General features: G+C 46.1%; 1 protein-coding gene across 1 annotated transcript in view; it reads left to right on the top strand.

Annotated features, from left to right (window-relative positions):
- The first annotated feature begins 4,003 nt into the window (after positions 1 to 4,003).
- Positions 4,004 to 19,550, top strand: part of RIGI (RNA sensor RIG-I) — a 28,241-nt gene continuing 12,694 nt past the window's right edge. The window contains exons 1-9 of the mRNA XM_083419824.1: positions 4,004 to 4,288; positions 6,683 to 6,811; positions 8,490 to 8,668; positions 11,160 to 11,310; positions 11,533 to 11,664; positions 12,964 to 13,071; positions 14,678 to 14,828; positions 16,981 to 17,239; positions 18,451 to 18,613. Of these exons, the coding sequence (XP_083275950.1) occupies positions 4,183 to 4,288; positions 6,683 to 6,811; positions 8,490 to 8,668; positions 11,160 to 11,310; positions 11,533 to 11,664; positions 12,964 to 13,071; positions 14,678 to 14,828; positions 16,981 to 17,239; positions 18,451 to 18,613 (1,378 nt within the window). The 5' untranslated portion in view covers positions 4,004 to 4,182. The remainder of the gene's footprint in view (positions 4,289 to 6,682; positions 6,812 to 8,489; positions 8,669 to 11,159; positions 11,311 to 11,532; positions 11,665 to 12,963; positions 13,072 to 14,677; positions 14,829 to 16,980; positions 17,240 to 18,450; positions 18,614 to 19,550) is intronic.

Below are 19,550 nucleotides of genomic sequence, written 5' to 3'. Positions count from 1 at the left end.
CGTGAAGCCCCTCCGGCAGGGAGAGGCTGCACGTGGCTATGGCTTCTTTAGCCCCGCGCAGCCTCTCCCGGCAGGAAGAGGTTGCATGGGGCTAAAGAGGAAGCCCAAACAGCCAGTGGGATCCATCCCGCTGGCTGCCTTGGCTTGTGCCATAGCCGCGCGCAACCCCTCCGGCAGGGAGAGGCTGCACGGGGCTATGGCTTCTTTAGCCTGTACGCTGCTCTTTGGGGCTGGGGGGAAATACGATTTTTTCCTTGATTTCCCCCCCTAAAAACTAGGTGCACCTTATTGTCCGGCGTGCCCTATGGAGCAAAAAATATGGTAAGTCATTGTGCAACTCCCACTGAAGGATTTGTAGTGCCACACCGCAGTCCTGGATTTGCACAAAGTCAAAGCGGAGCCCCGTTGGAGGATTTCAGGTGTTTCATCTCAATCCTGGATTTGCATGAAGTCTTGGTGGCACTAAGACAAGTCACACAACCATTGGGAATAAGATGGGAGAGACAGTGAGGGGGAAAGTGGTGATTTTAAACAATGGCGGAAGTTTGGGTAGAGTGAGCAGGGGGTGACACGGGGAAGAATGCCAGTTTAAAACAAGGTTTGAGTTCAATTAAGGAGTTTGGAAAGGCTCTCTTGCATTAGCTTTCTGGTGTTGGATTCTGTGTAGTACCCATCTCTTCGTGTTCTCTTTGTTAAAACATTTTTTCTTTTTAAGGAACAACCCCTCATTGTCCCCCCCCCCCCATCCTTTCTTTACTCAAACTTCTGTGCTTATTTAAAACCACAGTCCTCCGTCTCAGTCCCTTTGCCCGAAAGTCACCCTCTGAGTACAGCAAGAAGGGAGAGATGCTGAAAGGGTGGGAAATGGCCTTTAAAAACTTATGCACCTGCCTCTCGTGAGACTGAAAAAGGATGAGGAGTCCTCAAGTATTCCATAGTACTTTATTGCATATGTATTTCACTCCTGGTGTTCTGTGTTGCCTTCAACGCAAAGTTCCAGATTCAATGTACTAATTTAGAAGGTTTTTTAAAACACACCAAAAAAACATGCAAACACTTATATATTGTAGGTACAACGTCCTGCAGATGAACTTCACCTTTGCTAACTGAGCAAGTTAACTTACAGGATTCTATTTATCTTAAAGATAAATCAGCAAGGGGCATGTACACAAAGGGGGCTTCACAATAAAGGCATGGAAATTGCAATGGGGTTGGGAAGGTGAAAAGCAAGCTTAGTAGTTGCATGGGGTAGGAATAGGAAGTTATTGGGGGAGCAGGGGATGGGAGAGTGGAGCAGGCAGGCGTACCACCCCATTTCTTAAATAATGCTAGAAGCTTTCAAGACTGAATATTAAAATGCTCTGAAATGACAGAAGAAATATGAGAACAGTCGTTCAGACCTGCTGTTTATATGGCCTAGTGATTTCATTTCCCACCTCCCCAGGTTCCTTCTGTCTTGCAGATGGTAAAACATCATGAAGGCCAGTGATTGTTTCGTCCATACAAATGAATACTTTTGATTTTGGACAAAAAACTAGAGAGAGAGAGAGAAAGAGATGAAACTTGGCAGCTTTTCCTATGATGAATGAATGGAATTAAGAGCCAGCTGATTATACTTTGTGTGATAAAATTATTGTCTAATCCTAATGGGTCATCGCTTGCTTATAGGCTCCAAAGACCATGAATCTGTTGCATTTTGGAAACTTTGCAAAGCAGTGTTTTATCATGCCTATTCATACATGCCTAGGAGACTTCTATTTTTTGCTTGGTACACAGTATTCAGGAGGTGTATTCTTTTTTGTTCCCTCTGGTTAATTGTGCAAAGCTAAAAACTTTCCTGTTTAAAACAAATAAGTGAAGTCCTAGTGGTGTGTCTGCTGCTATTGCAGTTTTTGCATCAGATATTATAACAACACTTGGCTCAGAAAGCTGGAAATGTATGCAGTTTCTGTTTCCATTTCTCAAGAAGCAGGGAAGAGAGTGAATTACTGAAGTGGGAACCTGCCTGCTCATTAAATTTTGTAATAGGGCTGGCTGCTTGTCGCGAATTCCTCGCGGCGCTTTTAGCAGAATGCTGAGTCCCAGGTTCTTTAGTGCAGTATTATTTATTGTGAGCAAAATATATATACAAATATCTACAGAAGCAGTTTGTATAATCAGACAGAGTACCTGGCTGCACCTTGAGGCAAAAGGAAACTCCACAATCATCTACACCACTCCTCCACCACCACTATTGGACAGGCTTTACCTTTAAACCGGTGACAGCCAATCACATTACTGCTGAGTCATTCCACAGAGAGTATTGCATCAGCCTGTTGCAAACTGAAGCCTGCAGACTTGCTTACACAGCATCCTGTGAATCCCAACACTGGCTATGTGAGAAATGCAAATCTAAAGCCCCCTTTGGTGGGTATGGGTCTTAGCCATAGCTTGGAAATTTTGGGGACACCACAGTAGTGTGCAGATCATGGTACATGGCACATGTTGAGGATGTGCTAGATTTTCATAACATTTCCTTTTCGGAGACATTCCTCCTTCCCTCGGTTCCGGCTAAATTCGTGGCTCTGGGTATCAGCTGCTGCTTTGAGTTTGTAGTTGTGGCAATGTCATCTTGGGGGAAGATGTTGTGCAGGGAAAGATGGGAAGGTAGTAGCAGGGGATTCAAGCGGTGGCGAGACCAGAAGACACAGAGGACTCCTCAGCCCTGCACCCATCCTAATAAACCAGGTTCCTGCAATTATTCAGTTAGTGGGAGGGTTCTGCGGTATTGGAATGGTTTAATACAGGGCTGCTACGAAAGATAGGAAGAACAGAAGCTGTCTTGTACCAAGGCCAATCCTTAGGAACATGAGAAGGAGAAAGTCCAGCATTCTGTTCTATCTCAAGCTACAGGGAACCAGGCAGAGGGCCTTCTTGGTAATGGCACCCACCCTGTGGAACCGCCCTCCCATCAGATGTCAAGGAGATAAACAACTATCTGACTTTTAGAAGACATCTGAAGGCAACCCTGTTCAGGGAAGTTTTTAATGTTTGATGTTTTATCAATATTATTAATATTCTACTGGGAGCCTCCCAGAGTGGCTGGGGAATAAATAATTTACTATTATTATTATTATTATTATTATTATTACTGTTGTTGTTATCAAGGGCCAACCAGACGCCTATGGGAAGTCTGCAAGCAGGACCCGAGGGCAACGATTTTCTTCTCACTTGTGATTTCCAGCAGCTGCTATTCAGAGGTGCATTGCCTCTAGCACTGGAGGTACAATAAATGATTATTGATCGGTCAAGCTCACTTTTATTTCCACTGCAGGTGTGTGTCCAGTCCTACCTGTATGTTCGCAACGGGCTGAATACTTCCAGCAGGTAGCTATGAAGGGAACAAGCTTGTTTTCTCCTGCTCCTGAGGCTAGGGCTCAAACCAATGTCTTCAAGCGACATGCAAGGAGATTCTGACAGTTGTTCAAAAGCGCAGCCGTCTCCCCCAAATGCTCAAAAATTATCGGAAAGCATTTAAAATATTCAATTAACTGAGGTTCTTCCCCCCTCCCAGCAGCAGAAGCCTCTCCCCCCCCCCCATGTCCTCCTTGTGTCCCCACGATCACCCCAAAAAATCTCAATAATTTTTGGGGCGATTTCTCCAAATGTTGCTCAACAACCTTTGGGGATCCCCCCCCTAACAAAAAATCCTGGATACGCACATGGCCCGCCCGCCCGCCCCCCCCCAAATTGCTGTGGATGAATCTGCTCTTAAAAGGACATTTGCCAGGTGTGATTGTAATTTGGGGAGGGAGGGACCCCTTTTGGAAACGCAGGATGCGCCCCGTTCTCGGTTGCCTCCTTCCCTGCCCCCGCCGCCGCCGCCCACACGGACCAACCGCATCCCAACTTTCGGTTTCCAATTCGTCACTTTCGATTCGTGCTTCTCGCCGGGGGGGCTTCCCTGTCCTTCCTCGGCCCGTCAGCTGATTTCGAGGAAATGCAGGCACGCCCCCCTCTATAAAGCGCGGCGAGGCGGGACTGTGCCCCGGCCAGTGCTGGAAGAAAGGCTCGCGTTCTGCCCGCTGCCTCCGGAACTTGCAACTTTACGCAGCCTTTTTTTATTTTGCAATATTTAATTTGCGCCGGTGGCGCTGGTGGAGGAGGAAAGGCGCTTGCGAAAAGGGCTGGAGAGAGATCGGCATGAGCGAAGAAGAGAAAGGGAATCTGCTCTGCTATCGGAATTATATCGTGGAGACGCTGAAGCCTGCCTATGTCGTGAGCTACATGAAGGATTGGCTCAGCGATGGTGAGTCGCTTGCAAAGATGCCTTCTTTGCCTGCCTTTCCCGATGCACTTATTGGCGAGCAGGAAGCGGCAATGCTCAGTGGCGTAGCGTGGGGGGTGCAGGGGGGGCCTGCGGCACCGGCCGCTACATCTGGGGGTTAGGGTTAGGGGGCGCAAATCCACGGGTTAGGGGGCGCAAATTACTTGCCTTGCCCCGGGTGCTGACAACCCGCACTACGCCACTGGCAATGCTATAATAATAATTATTCCCCAGCCGCTCTGGGCAGCTTCCAACAGAATATTAAAATACAATAGTCTATTAAATATTAAAAGCTTCCCTAAACAGGGCTGCCTTCAGATGCCTTCTAAAAGTCTGGTAGTTGTTTTTCTCTTTGACATCTGGTGGGAGGGCGTTCCACAGGGCGGATGCCACTACCGAGAAGGCCCTCTGCCTGGTTCCCTGTAACTTGGCTTCTCACAGGGAGGGAACCGCCAGAAGGCCCTCGGCGCTGGACCTCAGTGTCCGGGCAGTACAATGGGGGTGGAGATGCTCCTTCAGATATACTGGACCGAGGCTGTCTAGGGCTTTAAAGGTCAGCACCAACACTTTGAATTGTGCTCGGAAACGTACTGGGAGCCAATGTAGGTCTTTCAAGACCAGTGTTATGTGGCCTCGGCGGCTGCTCCCAGTCACCAGTCTAGCTGACGCATTCTGGATTACTTGTAGTTTCCGGGTCACCTTCAATGGGTAGCCCAACATAGAACGCATTGCAGTAGTCCAAGCGAGAGATAACTAGAGCATGTACCACTCTGGCGATTCAGTGCGCAGGCAGATAGGGTCTCATCCTGCGTACCAGATGGAGCTGGTAAACAGCTCCCTGGACACAGAATTGACCCGTGCCTCCATGGACAACTGTGAGTCCAGAATGACTCCCAGCCTGCACACCTCGTCCTTCAGAGGCACAGTTACCCCATTCAGGACCAGGGAATCCTCCACAGCTGCCCACCTCCTGTCCCCCCAAAACAGTACTTCGGTCTTGTCAGGATTCAACCTCAATCTGTTAGCCACCATCCATCTGCCAACCGCATCAAGACACTCACACAGCACCTTCACCACCTTCATTTGATTTGAAAGAGAGGTAGAGCTGGGTATCTACATACTGATGAACACCCAGCCCAAATCTGATAGTGAGGAAATCTGGCTTGGGTAGTGGTGTTTTTAAAGAGTTTCGAAATAGTTGCTGATAGCCCAGCGTCCTTGCAAATGGCTGTGAGCCCAGATGCCATTGTAGTGCATGGATGCTGGTCTGTTGGACTTGGGCCAGGAAGAGAAGGCATCTTCAAATTAAGTGTATATTATTATTATTATTATTATTATTATTCAATTAGTATGCTCCCTTGATACCTTTTTAAAACCTTCTTTGAGGTTTTAAAATCAGGAGAAAATAATAATATTTTATTTTCTCCTGATTTTAAAACCTCAAAGAAGGTTTTAAAAAGGTATCAAGGGAGCATACTAATTGGTTGCTAGAGAAACTCACAGGATTTGTTGGGGGCCACTAGCTAGCTTTTACTTATTTATTTTTTTAATTAGAGTTTATAAAGATAAATACAAAAATTATTGTCACATATCTCCCCCCCCCCCCCGTTTTTTTGGTCCAAACTGAAACATTAATCCAGAGGCAGAAAAGGGAAATAAACAAAAATGGAGGGAGAGAGATAAAGAAGGGGGGGGGAGAGAATTAAAAGAGAAAAAAGAGATGGTGATAATTTGGTGAACATCTGACCGGGTTGTCCCAGCCACTCTGGGCAGCTTCCAACATATTTTAAAACATAATAAAACATTACACATTAAAAAGCTTGCCTATAAAGGGCTGCCTTCAAATGCCTTCTAAAAGTCAGATACTTATTTATTTCCTTGACATCTGGTGGGAGGGCGTTCCACAGGGCGGGCGCCACCACCAAGAAGGCCCTCTGCCCAGTAGCGTAGCGTGGGTTGTCAGCACCCAGGGCAAGGCAAGTAATTTGCACCCCCTAAGCATGGATTTGCGCCCCCTAACCCTAACCCCCAGATGTTGCGCCCGGTGCGGCCGGCCCCCCCTGCACCCCCCACGCTACACCACTGCCTCTGCCTGGTTCCCTGTAGCTTCACTTCTCATAGTGAGGGAACCACCAGTAGGCCCTCAGAGCTGGTTTTTAGCCCACGACCTTCAGATTAAGAGCTTTATACTCTATCGACTGACCTACCCCTGATTTCACTCTTCCGCTTGCTTTTAGAGATGTGGTAACTCTTCTTCGATCCTTGAGAAGCTTCTGAAATGAAGTAACGCTGCCTTTCCTTTTTTCTTCTTCTTCTACTTGAGATAAGATATTTACTGCAAGAGTCACTGACGGCTGTCTTCTGACTTCATTCCAGAGACTGTGGAGAAAATCCAAAGTCATAAGGAGAAGCCCACCACTGCTGCGGGTTTATTTCTTGACTCGATTGTAAATCTCACGGAAGAGGGATGGTTCCGTGGATTCTTGAACGCGTTGAATACAGCAGGTTTGAGTGTGTTGTAAAAATTTCAAGTTGCTTGATTGCGTGAGATGCATCTGTTAAAATTATTAGCCTTCCTGTACCCAACATTGGTTTAGCAAAGTGGTGGTTTGTTTCTTTTTTTATATAATAATTCTTATTGGTTTTCAGTTGCAACAATCCAATAATAGCCTCGTTATAACAATACCAAACTCTGATAATGAGCTGAAAGAACCCTCTCCTCATGAGATCCTGGCAGTGCCGGATTTACATATAAGCTAAACAAGTTATAGCTTAGGGCCCCACTCTCTTGGGGGCCCCCAAAAAAATTAAAGGGGAAAAAAATGGAGGTACATTTCCAAAATATAAGATAAAAAACAAATAAATTAAAACCTACATGCAGCAACAATGTTTTGTGTAGGCTCCTGTGGTGTAAGTAATGGGCCCCACCTGCTATCCTATTCCCTAAAATATCACTTGTTTGCTCCTTTCTATATACAGTGGTGCCTCGCAAGACGAAAAGAATCCGTTCCATGAGTCTCTTCGTCTAGCGGTTTTTTCGTCTTGCGAAGCAACCCTATTAGTGGATTAGCGCTATTAGCGGTTTAGCGGCTATTAGCGGCTATTAAAGGCTTAAGGGATTAGCGGATTAGCTGCTAAAAGGCTATTAGCAGCTTAGTGCCTTAGAAAAAGGGGGTGGGGAGCGGAAAAAACCCCCCAGGAATCGCAAGGCATTTTCGTCTTGCGAAGCAAGCCCATGGCAAATTTGTTTTGCGAAGCACCTCCAAAACGGAAAACCCTTTCGTCTAGCGGGTTTTCCGTCTTGCGAGGCATTCGTCTTGCGGGGCACCACTGTATAGAGTGCCTACATAAAATACGTATTTTATGATAAAATATGCATTTTATGATAAAATACATATTTTGTTATGTGCAAATGGCTTTAGATACCTATTCGGTCCATAAATTACCATATAGCATATATTCAACACACAAAAAACAGTGACAATTTGTTGTTGACAAAGGACAGCTGGACATGACCTTCAGTAGCTTAGGTCCTCATCAAGCCTAAATCCGGCCCTGGGTCCTGCCTGTGTCTGCCTACTACTTCCAAAGAACTTGCTTGCAGCTGTCAAGGGTGATTTCTGCATGAGAGCAGGCCAGGCTATGTTCTCCTGGTCAGTTGGGCTCCCCTGTGAAATCCCCACTTCCAGCTAACGTTAGCTTCAGTGTAGATGCAGGACTTGGTGGTCACACAGTGGCTGCAGTGTGCTTTTGGAGATGGCCTATTTTACAAGTACACAGGCAACGTTGTCTCTCCCCTTTTCTTTTCCTTGTTTTGCGGTACATGTGGCAAAATAAATGGAATCTCTCTCAAAAGAGAATCTAGCCATTGCCCAGTTGTTGCGAGCCAGCACGGAACCAAGGCTAAAGCAAGACATATATTTTAAAAAACACTGAATTTTTTTTTTTTTAAAGGGTTTTAATATATATATTGAATTTGCCGCTAGCTCACCATCGCCATCTAGTGTCACATTTGTATAATGCACTTAAAATGCTCTTAAGATGTTATATTTGCAGCTCAGTCCCAAGTGTCTTATATGCTTTATTCCTGACAAAGGAAATAAGTTGTTGCTTGGTCGAGCCACAACTTTTCTTGGAAGTTTTATCCGAAGCTATACATTTCCTCCCCCTCTCGTTTCTAAAGGTTATACCGGCCTCCATGAAGCCATTGAAAATTGGGATTTTGCGAAGATTGATCAGCTGGAAGTTCACAGGAAGTTGCTGAATCGAATTCTGCCCTCTTTGAGGGAAATTGATCCGGCTCAGATACTACCCCACCTGAATGATTGCCTCATACATGAGGAGTTTGAAGAAATTCGACAGGTATTACAGTGGTACCTCTACTTACGCGCACCTCTGGTTATGTTTCCTTCAGGATACGCATGCGGCAAACCCGGAAGTATTTTTCCGGGTTTCGCAGCATGCGCAGAATAGTCACCTCTGGTTGTGAAAACCTCAGGATCCAACCAGAGCTCCGGAACAGATCTCGTCTGCAACCGGAGGTACCACTGTATTTCAGAACAGAAAATATTTGGTAGGCAGAATTTATGGACCGCAATAAGCATGCCTTTATGTATAGCAGAATTGTGTCCCTCCAAGAAACACTTAAGGACGCGGGTGGCGCAGTGGGTTAAACCACAGAGCCTAGGACTTGCTGATCAGAAGGTTGCGGTTCGAATCCCTGCGACGGGGTGAGCTCCCGTTGCTCGGTCCCTGCTCCTGCCAACCTAGCAATTTGAAAGCATGTCAAAGTGCAAGTAGATAAATAGGTACCACTCTGGCGGGAAGGTAAATGGCATTTCCGTGCGCTGCTCTGGTTCGCCAGAAGCGGCTTAGTCATGCTGGCCACATGACCCAGAAGCTGTGCGCCGGCTCCCTTGGCCAATAAAGCATAATGAGCGCCACAACCCCAGAGTCGGTCACGACTGGAACTAATGGTCAGGGGTCCCTTTACCCTTTACCTTTACCTTTAAGAAACACTTCTTCAGCCTTGAACTGATTTGTGGTTTTTTTAAATCAAATGAACCAGACAATTGGTGTCCAAGCTTCCAAGAAGGAGGAGTGGCTTTGAGTCACAGAACCTCCCATTTTTGAACTGCATTGCCACGTGTTTTTCCCAGGAGCACCCCCACTGAACATAGTAAGACATTTCTGAGTAGGCATGCTTAGGGTCATGGTAGAAATGTTTGAATTTGCACCTTGAAGTTGCTTGAAAATGCACCTGTGCTGACAAACCCCCACTCCTGAAAACAACCCAGGCTTGTATCTCAGATGAGGGTTTCGTTTTTGGAATAATAAATGTTCAGAGTGGTTTTTACAGTTATATCAAAAATTACCTATTTGGTTATACTATTAGAAATACATAGACAGATAATTATGAAATTATTGTGAGGTTTTTAATAAGTTAACTGTTTATATTTGGACAGCTTTTCTGCTGTACTTTATTGGAAGAAGAAAAATAATCATTTCCTTAGTAACAATTTAAACCATTTATTTAACAAAAACAATAACATTATAGCATATGTATCCATGTTTGTTAACTGGTGTGGTTAAACATTAAAAAAAACAACTTAGACTTAGGCATGAAAAACTTAAAATAAATCCTTATTTCCTATGGTCTTTGGACTATCATGTAACTTAAATAGAGAACTATCATTAGAAAGATTTTCCTCCAAAAGAATTTTAATTTAAAAATCCAGTTTAAATTGACACCAAAAAAAATCTTATTTTATTATTATTATTTTTTAAATCATTGATTTTTATCCACCCTGTTTAATTGCTGCTTGGCCAGTGTAGAGTTCTGAAGCAGACCTGAAAAACATGAAAATTGTTGCGGAGCAAGTACACATTCCAGCTAGTTGAAAGCATTCAGAGGAGTTGTGGAACCGAGTCGCCAAGGGGTGTAACCCATTGAGAGTTGCAGGGGCTGGATAGAGAGGTCTAAAGGCCTGGCTTTGATACCCCCACCCTTCCCCAGGCCTGATGATCCCACCCATGCTATAGAGGATGTACCGTATTTTTCGCTCTATAAGACACACTTTTTCCCTCCTAAAAAGTAAGGGGAGATGTGTGTGCGTCTTATGGAGCGAATGCAGGCTGTGCAGCTATCGCTGAAGCCAGAACAGTAAGAGGGATTGCGAAAGCAGGGATCCCTCTTGCTGTTATGACTTCTGGGAAAGCCGTGTGAAGCCTCTTCAGAGCAATGGGAGGAACACTCCCCCTGCCCTGAAGAGGCTTGGCATGGCTATCCCAGAAACCAGAACAGCAAGAGGGATCGCTGTTTTTGCTGCGTAGTGATCCCTCTTGCTGTTCTGACTTCGCTTCGCTGGAGAGGCACTGTGCAGCTTTCCCTCTCTGCACAGTGCCCCTTCAGTGAAGCGGGAGGAGAAACGGAGCCCCTTCCATTTCTCCTCCCGCTTTGCTGGAGCGGCGCTGCGCAGAGAGGGAAATAATTTTTTTCTCTTGTTTACTAAAACTAAGTGCGTCTTATAGAAGAAAAATACGGTATACAGTGGTGCCTCGCAAGACGAAATTAATTCGTTCTGCGAGTTTTTTCGTTCTACGAGTTTTTTCGTCTTGCGAAGCACCGCTGTGTATTGACGGTTTCCCATAAGAATGCATTGGCGCCTTAAAAAAAAGGCGCAAGAAAAAAAAAGGCGAAGCAAGCCCATAGGGAAATCCTTCTTGTGAAGCAATTCAGAAAACGGAAAGCTCTTTCGTCTTGCGAGTTTTTCGTCTTCCGAGGCATTCGTCTTGCGAGGTACCACTGTATTTGTTCTCTCTCTCATGCTAATAATTTGGATTTGTCTTGCAGATTAAAAGGAATGAAGGGAATGCAGCGGGTATGAGGAAGCTTGTGGAATGCCTCTGTAGGTCGGATAAGGAAAACTGGCCCAAGACCTTCCAACTGGCGTTGGAGCAGGCCGAATTTTACGACCAAAGCGAACTGTGGAATTTGAATGAAGGTAACTGGGCAAGTGGTCGTTGGGCCAGCTTTAGCCCTTTTCCAGGCCTTCTCAAAATGGGGAGTTGACCCACATGCATGTTGAGGTGAGGATGTCTATGCCAGCCCACCCCACCCCACCCCAGTTCAAGACTTCTCTGCATATTTTGAAAGCCTGGCGCTGTCACCACCAAAACAACCATGGTGTGAATGTTCGATGCCTTTTCTTTTACCCCATGTTCAGGTAGCGTTGATAACACCTGTGTGGAAATGAAAGACGAAGACGAGGGAGCCTGTTCTGTTGATATCAATATACAGTTTTCTGAAGAAGCTGAATCGGACAATATGAGCGCGAGTCAAGGTTCCTCGTCGTTGGGTAAGACCACCAGAAACTGTGTTAGCATCCATATAAGAATCTGCATCCTATTTTTAAATAAATGTAGAAAGGTAAAAGAATTCTCATTAAAAGTCTTCGGATAACCCTACTAGTGTTGTTAATCACTTACCAAAAAAATTTAAATATTGTGTAAATTTACTCCAGTCTTTTGGAACACTTGATCATTCTGGTTTCAGATTTTTCCCGTCAGCTTCGCCAGTTTTGCGAAGTCCATCATTTTCATCTGCCACTCTTCTTTTGTTGGTACTTCTTGTGATTCCATTTTTAGGCTAGAAGGGTTCTTGTCGCTGTTACTGCATACATGAACAGTCTTTTATCTTTTTTTAGTCTCTATTCACCTACTATACCCAGTAAAAGGACTTTTTTAACAAAAGTGTTTTTAAACTCATTATATATCATTTCCCTGTAAGCTTTTAACTCTTTACAAGTCCACCACATATGGTAAAAGACACCTTACTTTTCTTTACATTTCCAACACTCGTTAGATCTTGTCCTATACATTTTAGCAAGTATTGATGGTGTTAAATACCATCTATACATCATTTTCATCACATTTTCTTTAAGTGCACCGCATGCAGTAAAATTAATACCTTCATTCCACAGCCTTTCCCAAGATTCTAACTGAATATTATATCCAAGATCTTTAGCCCATTGTATCATCACCCCTATTATTAGAGCCTTTAAACAGCTGTACATAAACAATTGTATATAAACGTCATCTAGACTAAAAAAGTAGAGGCGCTGGCCTGAAAATAATATTGGGATGGAGGGCCATGGCTGGGGGTTGCTTTAGCACTTGTAAGTGCAAGGTTTGTATCGTTTCTTAAATAGATAACATGTAAGTTTTAAGTTACTAACTGAATATTGGGACGTGGGTGGCGCTGTGGGTAAAAGCCTCAGCACCTAGGGCTTGCCGATCGAAAGGTTGGCGGTTCGAATCCCCGTGGCGGGGTGCGTTCCTGTTGTTCGGTCCCAGCGCCTGCCAACCTAGCAGTTCGAAAGCACTCCCGGGTGCAAGTAGATAAATAGGGACCGCTTACTAGCGGGAAGGTAAACGGCGTTTCCGTGTGCGGCTCTGGCTCGCCAGAGCAGTGATGTCACACTGGCCACGTGACCCGGAAGTGTCTCCAGACAGCGCTGGCCCCCGGCCTCTTGAGTGAGATGGGCACACAACCCTAGAGTCTGTCAAGACTGGCCCGTATGGGCAGGGGTACCTTTACCTTTAAGTTTTAAGAAGTGCCTTTTCTCAAAGTGCTTCTCCCTTGCTTGTGTTCCTAGGTCCTTGCCCCCGATCTGTTTATGTTCCAAAGGAGGCCAGGAGTTACCAGTCTGAACTTGCCCGGCCTGCTCTCAGTGGCAAGCATACCATCATCTGTGCCCCTACTGGTAAGTTTATTAAATGGTAATAGCCAGCATTTGGATTGCAACGCATTTCACATGTTCAGATTGCTTCACAAACATCACAGTTGTTGCCAACACGCCAGGAAGAAGATTCAAGACAACCAAATGCGGATGAGTAGGTTATATTTCTTAAATATAATAAAGGTACCCCTGACCATTAGGTCCCATCGCAGACGACTCTGGGGTTGCACGCTCATCTCGCTCTATAGGCTGAGGGAGCTGGCATTTGTCCGCAGACAGCTTCTGGGTCATGTGGCCAGCAGGACTAAGCCACTTCTGCCAAACCAGAGCAGCGCACAGAAACACTGTTTACCCTCCCGCCGGAGCAGTACCTATTTATCTACTTGCACTTCGACGTGCTTTTGAACTCCTAGGTGGGCAGGAGCTGGGACCGAACAATGGGAGCTCATCCCCGTCGCGGGTATTCGAACTGCTGACCTTCTGATTGGCAAACCCTAGGTTCTGTGGTTTAGACCACAGCGCCACCCATCTCCCATTAAATATAATAACTTGAACCGATAAACTAGTCAGAGTCAATCTGTGTAACCGGATCAACTAAAGTCCAGGCAGGTGTTCATTAATAGATGGGGGTAATTTCACCTGGGGCATAGAAACTCTGTGTGACTAAGGGATGCCCACAACCCAATGCTGCCTCAGGTAAGTGTTCCATTATTTCTTAAATCTTCTCACCTGCCCGGACCACATGCCCACTAGCCAAATTGAAGGAGCAGCACTCCAACAAACATCACCCTACAGTATGGAATAAGCAGGGGGAAAGAAGACCCCGGTCCATTAGAGTATCCCCCCAAAAAATTCCTATTCTGCCCTTGGAAAACAGATGACTAGCCTGTAGGCCCACACCACAAAAGGGTGGGGGGAGATGCCGAATAAAGAAGAGGGGAGAGTGTGGGGCAGAGCAAGCTTAAATAGCTTGTCACCACCTCTCCCCATTGAGCGACATCGCCCATTTGGCCATAACATTTCCCCCTGGGGAGATACCACCTCTCCTCTTCTTCCCGGGGAGGAGGGGTGTGGCAAATTTATCCCACCCACCCAAAAATGGTGGGAACGGCATTATTACAATAGCCTTAAAAGGCTCAAATTATCCCCATGTTCTAGCTGGGGAACTGAAGTTGTAAGTTCATGACTGTGTTGCTTCTTATTTATTTAATGGAGGGAATTTGAGCAGTATACAATCATTAAGATGTTTAAGCAGCTTACAAAAAATACTGGTTGGCTGGCATCTGTCTCGGGAGACGATGGATGACTGCACCTTGGGGCCAAAGCCGTTTAGAGCTTCAAAGGTCAGCACCAACACTTTGAATTGTGCTCGGAAATGTCCTGGAAATGTACATATCTGGATATGTCTGGGGTAGGAGCTGAAATTAGAGACTTGCCCTCTCGTAGTCCAAACTCTGAGCCAGGGGATCAGGTCCTCTGTTGGTACATACAATACAGTCATCTCTTAGGCAGGTGGTATGGAAGTTGCAGAAAGGTATAAGGCCATTTTGGTTCATTCCAGGAGCAGTGAGGCGCTTTTGCTTTGCAAATCTATCCAACCAGCCCTGTCTTCTGCATTCTGTCTTCATAGGTTCTGGGAAGACTTTTGTGTCTATTATGATATGTGACCATCACCTCCGCAACATGCCTCCTGGACGGAAGGGGAAAGTGGTCTTCCTCACGACGAAAGTCCCAGTATATGAACAACAGAAGAAAGTCTTTGAGGAATATTTCAAGGGAAAGTACGACCTTAAGTCCACCTATGTAGTCGTTGAGCCTTCTTGAACCCAAACGATTGGGAAAGAAAAGGTTTTTCTATATAGATCCTATACAGAAATATGCTTCCTAATCTTCTTTCCAGAGAAGATATAGAAAAGGTTTTTCTATATAGATCCTATACAGAAAGATGCTTCCTAATCTTCTTTCCAGAAAAATGGGTGCCCTATCTCCTCCACCCCCAGATGTCTTCCTACCTTCATTGCAAGGAAGAGTTTTATCTCTGTGTCAGATCTGTAATGCCTGGTCATGCATGGGGGAACCAATCCACAGTTTAACTGGGCTCTGCTACCTGGAGTTGACATCGTCATTCAGCTGCTTGGTCCAGTGTCTGTCAAAACATCATATGAAGCCAGGAATCCTCCTGTATAGCAAGGGTTGAAAGCTACTGGTCCCCAAGCCCTGCGGCTGAGAGAGGGACACAGAGCTTCTCATTCGGACCATCTGCTATCACTGCAGATGACCAAGAAGAAGCACAGGCAGTCACCAGCGGCAGAAGCCACCGCATGGAACTGTCTGTGATTCCCAGCTTCCTTGCTGGCCCTTCCATGTGGCCTGTCTGTCTGCTCTGTAAAGCTCCTGTGAAGGATCAGGTCCATTTAAATGGTAGGTGTCAAAAGGAGAGAATGCACTGGTTCCGATAAACACGTGAGAGAAAATCCAGCAAGTGTTTTAATATACGGAGTATCGGACCAAACCAAAAGCTGTTGTTGTTCAGGTGGATTGAATGTTTTAAAAAAAATTTGACCAAAGCCCTTCAGAGCAGTCAAATGCTCAAACTCAAGAGTGGCTTGGGAGAGGGAGTGGTATCTGCTTGGCCTCTTGGCAGTGGCATTGCCACCACTTCCTGGAGCTCTCACCGGTACCAGTGGCGTAGCCTCAGTTGCCAGTGCCCGGGGCAAGGCACAAAAGGGACAGGCCACCAAGGCTCATGGGCCTGCTTCCTCGTTGGACGGCATGCCACCATGCTTGCGGCTGCCTGCTCCCATGCAAGGGGCTCTGTGGCAGCCCCAGGACAGCAGTGACCCAGCACACACCACAGCGGTGCCAGTCGTGGTGCGAGAAGCATGTGGCGCCAAAGGGGGTGGGCGGCGAGAGGGGGCTCTGCCCCAGCAGGGAAGGGACAGGCCAACTGCTCGCTCTCCACTCGCAGCCCACCCGGGTGCTCAGGAGACGCGTGTTGCCGGGCCGGAAAAGGGAGCCACCTCCAGTCTAGCGGCCCAGTTGCGCCCTTAAGAATTTGCACCCAGGGCAATGGTCCCTGATGCCTCCCCCTTCCCTCCTGGTGAGTAGCAGCGGTGCCACTGTGAAGAGGCCAAGTGTAAACTGCCAGCCCTCCCCACCAGCTGCTCCTGCTCTAGCCGTCGTTCTTCTAGTATTTGCCAATGGTGAATTGTGGCCTGGTTCAGCCGTTCTTTGACCAGAAAGAGTCTCCTTGTGTTGGGTGAGCAGGTGCAGACAGTATATATTTAATAATAATAACAACAACAACAACAACAACAAAAAATTATTTATATCTCGCCCTTCCCAGTTCAAAAACCAGGCTCAGGGCGGCTAACAACAAATTTATAACACTTTAAAACAATTAATTATAAAAGCAGCATAAATTGCAGTATAAAACACGAATAACAATAAAAATCAAAAATCAATTAGATTATCCCCAGGGCTAGCTAGCTGAATTGGTCCTACTTGGGCCACTGAGGAGGCCAGGGGAGAATTAGCTGTGGGGTCTCAGAGCGGGTGATCTTCATAAAAGGGGAGGGGGAGGGAAGGGAAATAAAAGATCAGGCTGAATTCAAATTAAAGGCCAGGCTGAATAGCTATGTCTTACAGGCCCAACGGAAGGAAATTAAATCCTGAAGGGCCCTAGTCATTAATTAATTATTAATTAAATACCTGCCACCTTTTGATTTTCCATACATCTTTCCCCTCGCAAATTTCTCCTGGGGGTGCCAAATTATGAAATTATAAAGCAAAAGATGGAGTGGGGACTTGGGCACATAGATCTCTCACACGGTGGTATTTTGAACACCTTCTCATGTGTCTTCAGACCTGCTGAGTGCCCAAGGTGATCTCCTAGTGTTATCAACGGCGTCTGTCTCCCCCTCTCGCTTCCAGATTCAGTGTTGCAGGCCTGTGTGGGGAAAGCGCAGTGGGTGCCCCTTCGGATATGGTTATCGAGGCGAACGATATCACCATCATGACGCCTCAGATTCTCGTGAATTGCCTCAACCACGGAGAGCAAGCTTCCCTCTCGTCGTTCACGCTGATGATTTTCGACGAGTGCCACAACACGACCGGGAATCACCCTTACAGCGTGTTGATGTCCAAGTACTTGGACCTTAAATTTGAGCAAGCCGCAACACCACTACCTCAGGTGAGACGTAGTTCGGTCATGGAGAAGGTTTGGGGACGCAGGCCAAAACAACCCAAAAAACCTTAGAGCTTTTTCATGGGTCAACTATTAGAAGCTCAGAAGAATTGCATCCGTCTGCCAGGGAAAGTCAGGATGGGTGAAGTCAAAACTAGGGCTGGACGATAGATAGATGTTTTCAACATCGTGATATATCACCAGGTAACATTGCAATATACCGCTATATCACGGGGTCTGAAATAAGGATGGAACTATGTTGAGGCATTACGGGACCTGGGTGGCGCTGTGGGTTAAACCACAGAGCCTAGGACTTGCCGGTCAGAAGGTCGGCAGTTCGAATCCCCGTAACGGGTTGAGCGCCTGTTGCTCGGTCCCTGCTCCTGCCCACCTAGCAGTTCGAAAGCACGTCAAAGTGCAAGTAGATAAATAGGTACTACTCCAGCGGGATGGTAAACGGCATTTCCGTGCGCTGCTCTGGTTTGCCAGAAGTGGCTTAGTCATGCTGGCTACATGACCCGGAAACTCTACGCTGGCTCCCTTGGCCAATAAAGCGAGATGAGCGCCGCAACCCCAGAGTCGGCCACCACTGGAACTAATGGTCAGGGGTCCCTTTACCTTTACCTATGTCGAGGTATTAGCTGGCTTCACAGTTTTTCCCACATTGTGATGGGTTTTGTGTAGCACACACACACACACATCATGATTTGCAATATATTGCCAGGTCAAAATTCATGAAACCGATATCATGCTTTGGATTTCAAACTGGTTTTGGACAATATATCACCCACAATATATCGCGCAATAGTCACAACTGCTTTTATAGGTCAGGCCCGGGGTCAAACGCTGCCCTTCAGCTTCTCTGTCTGGTCACAGAGACTCTCCTCAGACCATACCTTTCCATAGAATTACCTCACACCTTTCTTGAGTGTTTCTGCTTCCTTGAAATGTCACCTTGAGCTTTGACAATGCCTCTCGCTTGCCTAGATGAAAAGATGGGTGGCTGGGTGTAGAAGCTAGCCTAGTGTGCAAAGGTAAAATCTGCATTAACCGCCTCGCCCAGTTTTGTCTCAGATACGTAAGCTAGGTGCCAAATGGCTCCTTAAACCAAGGTTGCACGTATGCATAAAGCAAGACGTGCAGTTTATAGGGACTAAACTTGCCACAGTTTCCACAGTTGCAGGTGTGCAAATAAATCAATTGCAACGTGTGCTCAGATTGTAGGACTGACGGCCTCCCTTGGAGTTGGCAGTGCCAAGAGCCTGGGTGAGACGGTGGAATACATTTGCAAGATCTGTGCCATGCTGAATGCCGAAGTTATATCGACAGTCAGAGAAAACATAAAGGACCTGGAGGAAGTTGTCTACAAGCCCCAAAAATGTTAGTAGACATCTTAGATGTTGTCTTTTAAAGGAACGTAGCTTCCATCCATGCTCATTAGAAGAAGACGCCCAGGGAGATCTACTTACACGGTAAAGGAGATTAGACCTGAGCAAGGCTGGAGGGGTTTTTCAAGTTGCAGTATAGACCCTTGCCACCCCACTGCTCTTTTACATTAATGGCACTGGTAGAGGCTCAAGTGTGGTGGGCAATACTGTGGAACACAAGGAACAGTGGGATTATAGATCACAGCCTGCAGATCATGCATGGTGCCTTCCTAAATGGCTCTGCTCTCTTCATACCTTCAGCCAAAGTTGCAATCCTAACCCCACTTACCTGGGAACCCCACTGAATTCAATAGGACCTACTTTGGAGTAGACCTGGGACTCAGCTACAATAGTTTTTAAAAAAGCGTTTTAAATGCGTTATAACGCTGTGACACCAGATGACGCAGTAGAGGTAGATCCTTCAGCAACGTGATTTCCCATTGTGAACTCTCCTGAATTATTATTTTTTAAATGTGTCTAGATCCTGGTTAGGATTGCACTATTATTATTACCCCACCCATTTGTCTGGCTTGCTCCAGCCGCTGTGGCGAGCTTCAAACACACATGAAAACATAATAAAATACCAAACATTAAAAGCTTCCTGATATAGCTCTGCTTTCAGGTGTATTCTAAAAGTTGTGTAGTTCTTTATCTCCTTGACATCTGATGGGAGGGTGTTCCACAGAGTGGGCACGACTGCTGAGAAGGCCCTCTGCCTGGTTCCCTGTAGTGCCATTGATTTTTTTTGTCAATTTCCCTTAAAAAGGGGAAAACATATTTTTGGGGGGAGATACAAATTTGCCCCTCCCCTCCCAAAAAAAAGCTCAATGGAAACTTTTTGAAATATGGCAACTCTAAGCTAAGGCCATTTTTTCTTGTGATAACAGGAT

The sequence above is a fragment of the Podarcis tiliguerta genome, assembly GCF_965153285.1.
Source record: "Podarcis tiliguerta genome assembly, chromosome: 17".
In the NCBI taxonomy this organism is placed as follows: Eukaryota; Metazoa; Chordata; class Lepidosauria; order Squamata; family Lacertidae; genus Podarcis; species Podarcis tiliguerta.
This window is presented reverse-complemented; position numbering and strand designations above follow the sequence as displayed.